The 12,473-nt window shown below is 37.2% G+C and overlaps 1 protein-coding gene across 1 annotated transcript; it reads left to right on the top strand.

Moving 5' to 3' along the window:
- The first annotated feature begins 3,089 nt into the window (after positions 1 to 3,089).
- Positions 3,090 to 11,760, top strand: LOC136816398 (uncharacterized). The gene is made up of 5 exons (XM_067072728.1): positions 3,090 to 3,201; positions 4,816 to 4,945; positions 9,150 to 9,272; positions 10,369 to 10,491; positions 11,630 to 11,760. The coding sequence occupies exons 2-5, from the start codon at positions 4,871 to 4,873 to the stop codon at positions 11,663 to 11,665; spliced, it is 357 nt and encodes a 118-aa protein (XP_066928829.1). The 5' UTR covers positions 3,090 to 3,201; positions 4,816 to 4,870; the 3' UTR covers positions 11,666 to 11,760.
- The last annotated feature ends 713 nt before the right edge of the window (positions 11,761 to 12,473 follow it).

Genomic DNA, 12,473 nt, shown 5'->3' with positions numbered 1-12,473 from the left:
GTAGATTTTGCTGTGGAGCGAGTTGTTTTATTTCTCTGGCTATTTAGATGAGCTTGCACTTGGTACGCAGGGAGTTGCGAGCACTTGAAGTGCACATGGCGAGAGCATTTTACGACGGAGCATTGTAGAGTGTTTGTTTCTTCGGTAATGAAACAGTTTGTCGGTGAACAGCTTGGGACTGAAAACGATTACTAATAATGAGGATGATGATGTCAAAGATGATATACAGAGTGACTTGTATAACATACTACATACATAACTTCATCGCTCTCAGCGAGAGAGTGAAGCTGATAGCTTTATCTGGTAGCTGGAGGTAAGCCATGGTAGTTCTACCATGACGCGCAGTTAGTCAGATTTTGACTAAAAGACAGAAAAATACGATCAAATTAAGAGTGTAAAATAAATAGATACTTTAATCGTAGAAATTTTAGCGAAACTGATTTTAGCGTATATTAGCGAGTCAGAAAAACCTTGATTTTTTTTTGGATTTATTTTAGCGAATCACGATTTCAAAGAATTTCGCGTGGATAAACTTTTTAGCGAATACTCGTATTACATTATTGACTGAATTCGTTTTCTAGCATTTCTTTGCACTGAAACCCTTCCTTTTGATAAAAATGTATCAAGGCAATATGACCAGAAATTTCGCGCGGATAAATTTTAGCGATCTGTCGATTCGGCGTCGTATTTATTTTAGCGAAAACAGGGAAAACTCGCTAAAACGCTAAAATTAGTCTCGCTAAAATCTCTACGATTAAAGTAATCAACAATCAATCAACAAAACCGTTATGGAATAATTCTCCGGGAATTGGGTATTACCAATTTACATCTTTGTACCAAAAATCAGAAGAAAACTAATGAAGCGATCCCGAAAAAAGCAGCAAAGCAAAGTAACAGACGGGCGGGAAAAGGCTAATTTATAGGACCTCTAGGTAAGGCCAAAAAATATGTTTTTACCATTATTTTCCATAATTCAAGAAAGACAGCGCCTGATACCCAAACGGTAAAGAGGCATACAAAATGATCTGCATAACAGATTATCCATTCTGCCAGTATACGGTCTATGGAGCGAATCTTGAATGAATGTTAAACGAGCTTTTAAGTGCTGTTATTGGCTGAAAGTAAAACAATCGCCGAAAATAAAACATTAAATCCCCTTCTATTTGTTTTCATTCTGTTTTACGTAGTATTTACGTTTGCTCGGTTTCCTCTGATGAATCTAAGCAGATCCTCTCTTACGGAACTCTCGGAATGCTCGGAAATAAGTTACAGTTATCCTCGCTAATTTGAACTCGAACGAGAAAAATAATTTTGAATACACTCTTCTCGAGATTTATATAAAAAGCATTGCAGGCCTCGTTCGCAAGGAGAATAATTATTCAACATAGTCGAGCGAGTCGATTAAGGATCCAAAAGAAAGAAGAAGCGAGTTGATAATGTGAACGAGAAAGGATGATATATAAGGTAAATGAGAAAAAAGTTGATCAAAGGGATGAAGTAGCGAGTCGATCAAGGATATGAAAGAAAGAAGAGGATGATAAGTGAGTAGGTTTTGCGACTGTAGTCGAGGGCGACTCGAAGGCCTTCTTATCCTTATCTACTCAAAGGTAGGGGAAGGCGCCGCTACTTTCCCTTGAGTTCTTTACTTACGCTTTAGTTGTCTAGTATCAGAGGCGTCAAATACCATTTTTGTCTTTGATATGATCCGGCTGCGGGTTGAAACCACAACCTTACAAACCGTAGTCGAATGCTCTTCCTTTAAAGTCGCGAGTTCATAGCTCAAATGAGAAATGGTTGTATTAAAAGAGAGAAGCAGTGACCAAAACAAATATGAACGCACAACGAACGCTTATTAGCTTTATACTAACCAAATCTGAACTTATCATTCCCGGCAGTTGTAAGCACATTATACTGATATTTATTCCCAAAGTAAACCAAGGAGCATCGGGACTACAGAAAGTTCGTATAATCAGACAAAAACAAACCGTATTTTTGACGTTATTTTTTTGCTTTATTTTTTGACGTCGGGTCTGTGTTTTTGCTTGCTTTTTGACGTCAGTTTTAGCATGCAGACATCGATTTTCTGAGTGACCTACTTCTGTTTAAAATCAAATATCTCAAGCTACCAAAGAGCTTTTCAAACCAAATTTTCAGCATAGTTTCAAAACATTATAAGGTTTATGATCAATGTTTGCCATATTGATAAAAAATAAAAAACAACAACATTTAAAATTAGCAAAAGCTTTTCGGTCTTTCCATCATCAGTGCTATAGAATAGTAAAATTGAAAATCAAAAAAGTTACAAATTTATTCGTCTAAAATCATTAAAAAGTGATAAAAGAAAGCTATTAAAAATGAAAAGAGGCATTCTCACGGGATATGTGAATGTCTCTTTTCTATTAAAATCTATGTTACACCATTTCTAAAAAGAATTAAACGAGCAGAGTCGAGTTGGTCATTTAGACGTGGTCTCTTAAGGGCAATTAATGCGGCTTCCAGATTTTTTCTTAATCGGGTATTCGTGGGTATTATAAGGTATGCTTTGATTTAAGTTTACGTCACAATTTATTCTTTGAAACCCTTTTTATTGAATACGAAAGTCGGTAGAGGACGAAAATTCGATGAAAATTTGACGTATTTCTGCACATATCAGCGGCATTACTTGAAGTATAGATACAAAACTTGCACGAAAATTTAGCCTAATGAGAGTAACAAGCGTCCTAAGTTTCATTATTAAGCATGGTACCGTTTTTACGAAATAAGAGATTTAGTAATGACGGTTGACGTCAAAAAAAATTCGGATTTTTTGCGTTCTGGTCCGTAAAATAGACACCTGCAAGAAAATTTTGGATAGCAGACAAGTAAATTCGGAAACTTCAGATATAGTGCTATATGATGATATATGTTTGCACTTGCCTCTACGACTGTCATAGTTGACCTTCCCCAGCTCCCGGATTATAATTCTTTTCTCAAATGAAATTTATTTGATGCGTGCCCAACAATTTTAAAGTCATTAATTGAGCAAAATATCTATTCCCTTTACTTTTAGACTTTGGAGTCTCCGAATTCTTTAAAGATAGCTCTGATGGCCTTTTGAGTACCTACTGTGGGACAACGTCTTACATGGCACCTGAAATGATTCGAGGTCATCTTGGAGACAGCATCCGTTATGATGGCACTAAGTCAGACAATTTGAGTCTTGTAAGTTTATTTCAAATTTGACAATTCTAGGTATTTTTTGTGCCATTTTATTAGAACATGAAGCTTGATTTTAACAAAAACCTAAGAACAATTAAAAAAATGCCTTTCTCAGAGAATAAGAAGAGTTTGAACCAAAATTTACTGGTTTCTATAAATAGTAATTTTATTACTTACTTCTTACTTCTTCTTTAGCTCGTGCTCGCAGGTGCCAACATTTAGTGGTTAGGGTGAAGGCCAACCATATCCTTCTTTTTCTTTTTCTTCAAGACCTCTTTGCAGAACTCGTCTGCTGCCCTGAACGACCATCGAGCACGTGAATTTCGAGTGTTTTGGTTGGTCGGCCACTTTTCTTGTCAGCGTTGTCGTTCAAAAGCAGTCTTTTGACGATGCTGGTGTTCTGTTGTCTTGCAATATGGCCAAGATAGTTTTGCTGCTGTCGTTTGACGTATTGAAGGATGTCTTCAGTCTTACAGACGGGTAAAACATCTTCACTTGACATGAAAAAGCGGAAATTTTGTTCATTGTTTTCATCGATTCTTCTTTCAAAGCCGCCTCTCACCATCTTACGAAGCATATTAATGTAGGTGGATCGGATTCGCTGTTGTTGTTGTTGAGTAATATTCCACGTTTGACAGGAATATGTCAACCGACTGTGCACCATTGTATTTAGGAGTCAATCTCTGCATCTCCTGTTGAAGGTTGATTGAAGTGTATGTCGTCTCCAAGATATCTGAACACTTCAACATTTTCGATGACTTGATCATTAAGAGTGACGATAGATTGAGGATACTCATCTTGGTTTTGAGACTTGAAATTTATTAACATCGTTTTGGTTTTCTTGGCGTTTATTTGGAGGTGAAAACGAAGAAATGTTTCATTGAGAGTTAGCAGTAGAAGCTTGAAAACATCATCTGGAGTTTGTGCTAATGATGTTGTTGTTTTATGATACAATGATTCGAGTAGATTTATTAGGGTAGACTCGACTTGCTCAGGAAATCTCTGGTAGATAGATTCGAAAAGCCAATTTCGCACAACGTGGTCGAACGCGGAGCTCAAATAGACGAATAGGAGATATAATGGCTTTTGTGTTTTGTCCGAGATTTGTCGAAGTCTTTTTGTCACGTATATGCCGTCTGCGGTTCCTCTACCACGTCTAAATCCTTGCTGCTGGTCGAGCAGTTGTTCGTCATACCAGTCTTTAAGTCTATTCAAGTTATTATCGCCATAACTTTACAAAGACTTGATCCTACTTGTAAACCTCTGTACGATGATGGGTCTTTTGCACTTCCTTTTTAGCTGCTCCTTTCCATAAGGCAATAAGCTTTGAATGACCCCATTATGATGGTATATAGATTTCGTCGTCCATTTTTAAAGAAGTATTAATTCGAGCTCTGATAATAGGGCGTTTGGCTGCATACTTGAAGAATTATACAGGAAGAGCGTTTGAGGATTTACCATTCTTTAAAGATTTGAGGGTAGATACAATTTCGTTCTTTTCGGATGAACTTGCAGGTAATTTGTTGCACAATACAGCAATATAATCTGGTATATCAATCAGTTCAATTTCATTATTTTATTGATTATTATCTTATTAAAATTTATACTTTTTTTTAGCGGCATCATCCTGTTCGAGGTGCTGACTGGTAAAGCGACCATATCCAGCATTTGAATGGAGAATAGTGAGCAAATTAATCGAGAAAAAAAGTTTTCCCGAGACTGCCATCAGAAATTTCGTTGTCCCAAGGTAAACACAAACAATTATTTTTCTTTCTTTCGAGGCTCAGCTTGACTCTGTAAGGCCACACAATAAAAACGTCAACCACAATTATACGTATACAAGTATACGCCGATTGAAACGCCTCTAAGTGTGGACCACGGCGTTCTTAGGTGATACCTAGTCAACAAGAAAATAAAGCGTTTGTCAACACCTTTGGGATTCTAAACAAAACCTTTTGGAATTTCGAGTTTTTCCGTGTAAAAGATTGCGTTATGAATATCAAGAATTGAGAGTCAATACAAAAATACATTTTGTTTCATTTTCACTTTAGAATGTCTTTATCTCCTCGGTCGCCTTTTGGAAAAAGATCCAAAGCAAAGGACATCAAAAGTGAGTCTTTCCAGCGAAATTTTAAGCCAAAATGTCAAAAAATGCTAAATTTTGACAAAAGTCCACTTTTTGAGATTAGACCGTTTTTTGGCCATTTTTGATCAACGAGTGATTCAAGAACCTCCAATTTTGGCCCTGTTTCACTTTAGTTTATCCTTTGGCCAATTGATATGAAGTTTTACAACTGGACACCTTTCCATCAATTCAATCAAGTCCCTGGCTGCTGTAATTCCCCTAACCTAATTTTACCTAAAGGAATACAGGGTCCATTCATTTTCCTTGAGGAAAACAGGGTCCATTCATTTTCCTTGAGGAACACAGGGTCCATTCATTTTTCTTGAGGAATACAGGGCTCGTCCGTTTTCCTTGATGAATACAGGGTCAATCCGTTTTCCTTGAGGACTACAGGGTTCATTCATTTTCCTTGAGGAATACAGGGTCCATTAATTTTCCTTGAGGAATACAGGGTCCATTAATTTTCCTTGAGGAATACAGGGTTCATTAACTTTCCTTGAGGAATGCAGGGTTCATTAACTTTCCTTGAGGAATACAGGGCTCACTCATTTTCCTTGAGGAATACAGGGCTCATTCATTTTCCTTGAGGAATACAGGGCTCACTCATTTTCCTTGAGGAATACAGGGCTCACTCATTTTCCTTGAGGAATACAGGGCTCACTCATTTTCCTTGAGGAATACAGGGCTCATTCATTTTCCTTGAGGAATACATGGCTCACTCATTTTCCTTGAGGAATACATGGCTCACTCATTTTCCTTGAGGAATACAGGGCTCACTCATTTTCCTTGAGGAATACAGGGTTCATTCATTTTCCTTGAGGAATACAGGGTTCATTCATTTTCCTTGAGGAACACAGGGTCCATTCATTTTTCTAGAGGAATACAGGGCTCGTCCGTTTTCCTTGATGAATACAGGGTCAATCCGTTTTCCTTGAGGACTACAGGGCTCATTCATTTTCCTTGAGGAATACAGCGTTCGTTCATTTTCCTTGAGGAATACAGGGTCCATTAATTTTCCTTGAGGAATACAGGGTTCATTAACTTTCCTTGAGGAATACATGGCTCACTCATTTTCCTTGAGGAATACAGGGCTCACTCATTTTCCTTGAGGAATACAGGGCTCATTCATTTTCCTTGAGGAATACATGGCTCACTCATTTCCCTTGAGGAATACATGGCTCACTCATTTTCCTTGAGGAATACAGGGCTCACTCATTTTCCTTGAGGAATACAGGGCTCACTCATTTTCCTTGAGGAATACAGGGCTCACTCATTTTCCTTGAGGAATACAGGGCTCACTCATTTTCCTTGAGGAATACAGGGTTCATTCATTTTCCTTGAGGAATACAGGGTTCATTCATTTTCCTTGAGGAATACAGGGATCATTCATTTTCCTTGAGGAATACAGGGTCCATTAATTTTCCTTGAGGAATACAGGGCTCATTCATTTTCCTTGAGGAATACATGGCTCACTCATTTCCTTGAGGAATACAGGGTTCATTCATTTTTCTTGAGGAATACAGGGTTCATTCATTTTCCTTGAGGAATACAGGGTTCATTCATTTTCCTTGAGGAATACAGGGATCATTCATTTTCCTTGAGGAATACAGGGTCCATTAATTTTCCTTGAGGAATACAGGGTTCATTAACTTTCCTTGAGGAATACATGGCTCACTCATTTTCCTTGAGGAATACAGGGCTCACTCATTTTCCTTGAGGAATACAGGGCTCATTCATTTTCCTTGAGGAATACATGGCTCACTCATTTCCCTTGAGGAATACATGGCTCACTCATTTTCCTTGAGGAATACAGGGCTCACTCATTTTCCTTGAGGAATACAGGGCTCACTCATTTTCCTTGAGGAATACAGGGCTCACTCATTTTCCTTGAGGAATACAGGGCTCACTCATTTTCCTTGAGGAATACAGGGCTCATTCATTTTCCTTGAGGAATACATGGCTCACTCATTTCCTTGAGGAATACAGGGCTCACTCATTTTCCTTGAGGAATACAGGGTTCATTCATTTTCCTTGAGGAATACAGGGTTCATTCATTTTCCTTGAGGAATACAGGGTTCATTCATTTTCCTTGAGGAATACAGGGATCATTCATTTTCCTTGAGGAATACAGGGCTCATTCATAAAAAATGTCTTGAAATTTTTGGTCATACCTCTAGCGCAAAACGATCCGTCGACTGGCACAAACACATCTCCAGTTTTTCATTGACCCGGTTGTGGCAGCACATTTTAATGATTAAACCGCCCATGGGAGTCTACTGCGCTTCTTCTGTTCGAATGGCCCCAAATTACGACTTCGCCGATTAAAGAGGTCCGTGGATTGTACCTGCACCCAAGTTGTTGACGTGTTTTCGGTTGAAGTATTAATATTGGCCAGTGTGACTGGACCATTTGCGTGGTCTACGCTCAGAATGGAGATCTCACAGGTCTTGCGAGGCACTATCGAGAAAAAAAGTTAAAAGTTGGAGTTACTGTCTATTTTTCAATTGAAACTTCATGAGGAGTAATCGAAAACTTTATTGAGAATGTTTTAAAATTCGGTTTTAATTTAGCCCTTTTCATAAATTGCATCACTTGCACTTTTTTCAAACTGTTGCTATGGTAATCGATTACCGGAGGAGTTTAATTAAGTTCACTCAGATCTGAGGGGGCTCAGTTCAGCTGAACCACCCCAACCCTTTTGGTAAATAAAAATACAAAGAAAGGGAATCAAGTGAAATCTAGTTTTCTGATCGGGACTGATTTTTCTTCTCGTTCATCTCGATATTATTTTACCAGGGGTTGTATGCGATGTTTCCGTGGTGCGCGCCACAAACTTAGCTTTTTCTGCGCTAAAATATCTTTAGGTTATGAGTGTACGGTGTAGCTAGCTTTCCCGCGCTGTAAAAAATCTTTGTTATGATTTTTTTGCGGGATTACTTATCTAGCTGCTTCTGTGCTAGGAAAATCTTTAATTTTGAACCTGGTTCAGAAAATGCATTCAGTGAAATGGCAAAAATGAGGTGGTTCAAGGAAATTTCTCGAAAACACGAGACCGAACCTGACCGATCGTTTTGAGCGTGAAAGATTTCCTACAAAAATAACTTTCAGTCGCATGTCGTCGCCGGCAGAATGTTGAAATGATTTGAAGGGTGGCCATTCGTACGGCAAACGACCTCAATTCTTTGCAAGTGGATTGGTATACAATGTTTTTGATCCATTACTCTTAAACTTTCGGTATCCAGTAACAAATTTTACACTGACTTGTAGTCTGAAAAATTCTTATCACGAAAGAAAATTAATTAAAAACAGATTTAATTTCTTATTTTCCGGCACTTTAACTTTTTATTTAATTATGCCGTCGTGATGCCGTTATATTATTAGAATCGCTAGAATATTCTTAGCAAGAAAATATAGGTATATTTTTGTCTGAGCGAGGTGTTCCCAAAATATAAGCTCCTAAAGTTTACGTATTAATTAGACTTAAAACAAAATAATCTCGTCACATCGTGCTAATTATACGAAATTTCTTATTACCTCCATGATTATACAGATTTTTTTGATCAGCAACAAAAGAAACCCACTTGCCGAAACAAACTCCCTTAAGGACAAAGGCCCTGGTGTATGACGAGCCGTATTGCTATTGTTTTCAACAAGCTGTTTTTCTATCTCTTTACACCCCTCTGGCTTCAGTCAGGATAAATTTGATTATGTTATGAATCTTAGGCTTTAATACCTCGTTATAGTCATATCCGTAAAAGTAAAATGTAATAACGGAAATTCCAATACTGATTCAAATATATTTGATTATATCCATTATTTATTTAAGGCATGGCATTCGTGGGCTTTGATGAATTATGAGAGTGTTTTGTATTACAAGAATAGCGACACGCTCATTGCACCTCCTACGCCAGTCGTTTCCAGTCCTCCTGAATCACCAAGAAAACCTCAGGTAATCATTGGTTTCTAGGATTTCAAGCCCTACCAGACAATTTTTGAACTTTTGAACTTTTGGATCCTCAGATCTTAAGTCTAGCATTAAAACTCAGAGTTAAAATTCTACTTTTCCAACCTAATTTGTGGTTATAAAATTTCGTGGGGAATTTCCCTTTTGTGCCAATTATTTTGGAACTGATTGTAGTAACCACTGCTCAAACTTCTTCCATCCCATCGAGGTTAAAATGTGGCACAGTAAACATTGAAGTAGCTGAGACATTCTCTTAGTTGACTGAAATCAATTTTCCATCTAACATGAAACTTCCATTTTGAACGCTTGATTTACTCTCAATTTCGTATGCATTTCAATCCGACATTTTGGCTATTTTTAAATCAATATCAATAAGTGATAGATGATTCTATCAAAGAGTGGTCGATGATCAGGACCAGAGCTTCATACAAAACTTGCTTCATTTTTCGATAAAGGCCGCGGATCTAGCCCTGTGGATTGGTATACATTGTTTTTGATCCATTACTCTTAAACTTTCGGTATCCAGTAACAAATTTTACACTGACTTGTAGTCTGAAAAATTCTCATCACGAAAGAAAATTCATTAAAAACAGATTTAATTTCTTATTTTCCGGCACTTTAACTTTTTATCTAATTATGCCGTCGTGATGCTGTTGTATTATTAGAATCGCTAGAATATTCTTAGCAAGAAAATATAGGTATCTTTTTGTCTGAGCGAGGTGTTCCAAAAATATAAGCCCCTAAAGTTTACATATTAATTAGACTCAAAACAAAATAATCTCGTCACATCGTGCTAATTATACAGATTTTTTTGATCAGCAACAAAAGAAACCCACTAGCCGAAACAAACTCCCTTAAGGACAAAGGCCCTGGTGTATGACGAGCCGTATTGCTATTGTTTTCAACAAGCTGTTTTTCTATCTCTTTACACCCCTCTGGCTTCAGTCAGGATAAATTTGATTATGTTATGAATCTTAGGCTTTAATACCTCGTTATAGTCATATCCGTAAAAGTAAAATGTAATAACGGAAATTCCAATACTGATTCAAATATATTTGATTATATCCATTATTTATTTAAGGCATGGCATTCGTGGGCTTCGATGAATTATGAGAGCGTTTTGTATTACAAGAATAGTGACACGCCCATTGCACCTCCCACACCAGTCGTTTCCAGTCCTCCTGAATCACCAAGAAAACCTCAGGTAATTTTATTAGTTTCTATGATTTCAAGCCCTACCAGACAATTTTTGAACTTTTGAACTTTTGGATCCTCAGATCTTAAGTCTAGCATTAAAACTCAGAGTTAAAATTCTACCTTTCCAACCTAATTTGTGGTTATAAAATTTTGTGGGGAATTTCTCTTTTGTGCCAATTATTTTGGAACTGATTGTAGTAACCACTGCTCAAACTTCTTCCATCCCATCGAGGTTTAAAATGTGGCAAAGTAAACATTGAAGTAGCTGAGAGATTCTCGCTTAGTTGACTGAAATCAATTTTCCATCTAACATGAAACTTCCATTTTGAACGCTTGATTTACTCTCAATTTCGTATGCATTTCAATCCGACATTTTGGCTATTTTTAAATCAATATCAATAAGTGATAGATGATTCTATCAAAGAGTGCTCGATGATCAGGACCAGAGCTTCATACAGTGTACAAGAAAAAAACCAAATTTGAATTACTATAATTTAAATTTTGTTTTTTCTTGTAAACTATATTTTTAAATCATCAAGACAAAGAAAACACGAAAGATTTTGGCTTATATCGGTCATGGCATCTCTGGGGTCGTTTGCTCCTAGATAAAATATTGTTTCATTAAAGTTTGTCTCAATATAATCTGCAGCGGAGACAAAAAAGATATTTTTTTTTTTTCTTTTTTATAATATTCCCCCTGGAGGTTATCATTAAACAGCCGCACTATCTAATTCGAATTCTATCAAAAGTTTTTTGTCCCCGCTGCAGATTAAATTGAGGTAGAATTAATACGTCGGATGGACCCAACAGCTGATAGGTTGAAAGTGACGTAATGACTGATTTTACGTTACTTACCGCAAATCAGTTGTTGGGTCCGTGATGTAAGGTCAGAAGACATTGCAATGGTGCACAAGAATCTTCTAGGACTTATACTACTCGTTGGCAATTCAAAACTTGACAGAAATTGTAAACTTTATTTAGCGTAATGTTAATGAGTTAATAGTTTCCTACTTTGCTTTCATGATTCAATCGAAGTTTTTGTACCACGAATTTTTGGAAGTATCATTTGCATTTTAGAATTAAGGAGTTAATTTTTAAATCAATCTCATTGTAACTTCGACTACTTCTTTGTTTTTGTCCGATAGATTGATGACGTTATGGTTCGATTTCGGACATTATGATGACGTGTACAAAGCACTTGTCGATGGATTGAAAACCATTCATATTGATAACTGGCTCCAGGTACCTAGTCTATTTGAGCTTTCAATCTGTTTCTCAACTTCAGTTGAGCTAGAATCTCAGAATGTTTGTGAGTTTGTGAGTTTGTGAGTTTGTTTGTCCACAAACTTTGGGGCAGCGTAGAGAGCGGAATAATTGGTTTAAGGAGCTGAAATTTGGCACACTATCCTTATATTAAAACTTAGAGGTATTTTCGCTTTTTTCGCGAGTTATCCCCATTTTACCGGGATTTTTCGCTTATTTAACGTCATAAAAGTCAAAATAATTGACGTCAAATATTTTTTTAAATGCTAAAAATACAAAAATAGAAATTTTCAATCATTGAAAAATATTTGACGTCAATTTATCTAGGTGCCAAAATAAAAGGTTGCTCTACACACGGAAAAAAATTCTTTATTCTAAATTTACCTACGACTGAGCTTTCTCTGATCCTTCTGAGTACTCATCGCTCTGGGTTTTATAATTGAACCTTCCCTTTCCTGAGTGCCCATCAAAGAAGGCTTTTTTCACCCCGCGTTTGCAATTTAGCTACCTTATCCCGAGTATCCATCACTCTGGGCTTACAAGCAAGCTTTCCCTAATTCTGAGTGCCCATCACTCTGGGTTTACAACTGGGCCTTCTCTTATCCGAACGCCTATCACCCTGGGTTTACAATTGAGCTTTCTCTTATCCCGAGTAACCATTACCCTGGGTTTACAATTTGACCTTCCTTAATCTCGAGCGCTTATCACCCTGGGTTTGCAACGGCC

The sequence above is a fragment of the Clytia hemisphaerica genome, unplaced genomic scaffold (genome assembly GCF_902728285.1).
Source record: "Clytia hemisphaerica strain Z4C2 unplaced genomic scaffold, Clytia hemisphaerica genome assembly, whole genome shotgun sequence".
NCBI classification, from domain to species: Eukaryota; Metazoa; Cnidaria; class Hydrozoa; order Leptothecata; family Clytiidae; genus Clytia; species Clytia hemisphaerica.
Note: the sequence above shows the minus strand (reverse complement) of the source record. Positions and strands in the feature narration are given on the sequence as shown.

Excerpts from the sequence above, each read along its gene's own strand:
- LOC136816398 (XM_067072728.1), top strand. The coding sequence starts at position 4,871 with ATGGAGAATAGTGAGCAAATTAATCGAGAAAAAAAGTTTTCCCGAGAC. Across the intron at positions 4,946-9,149 it reads AGAAATTTCGTTGTCCCAAG|GCATGGCATTCGTGGGCTTT; the intron begins GTAAACACAAAC and ends TATTTATTTAAG. Across the intron at positions 10,492-11,629 it reads AATCACCAAGAAAACCTCAG|ATTGATGACGTTATGGTTCG; the intron begins GTAATTTTATTA and ends TTTGTCCGATAG.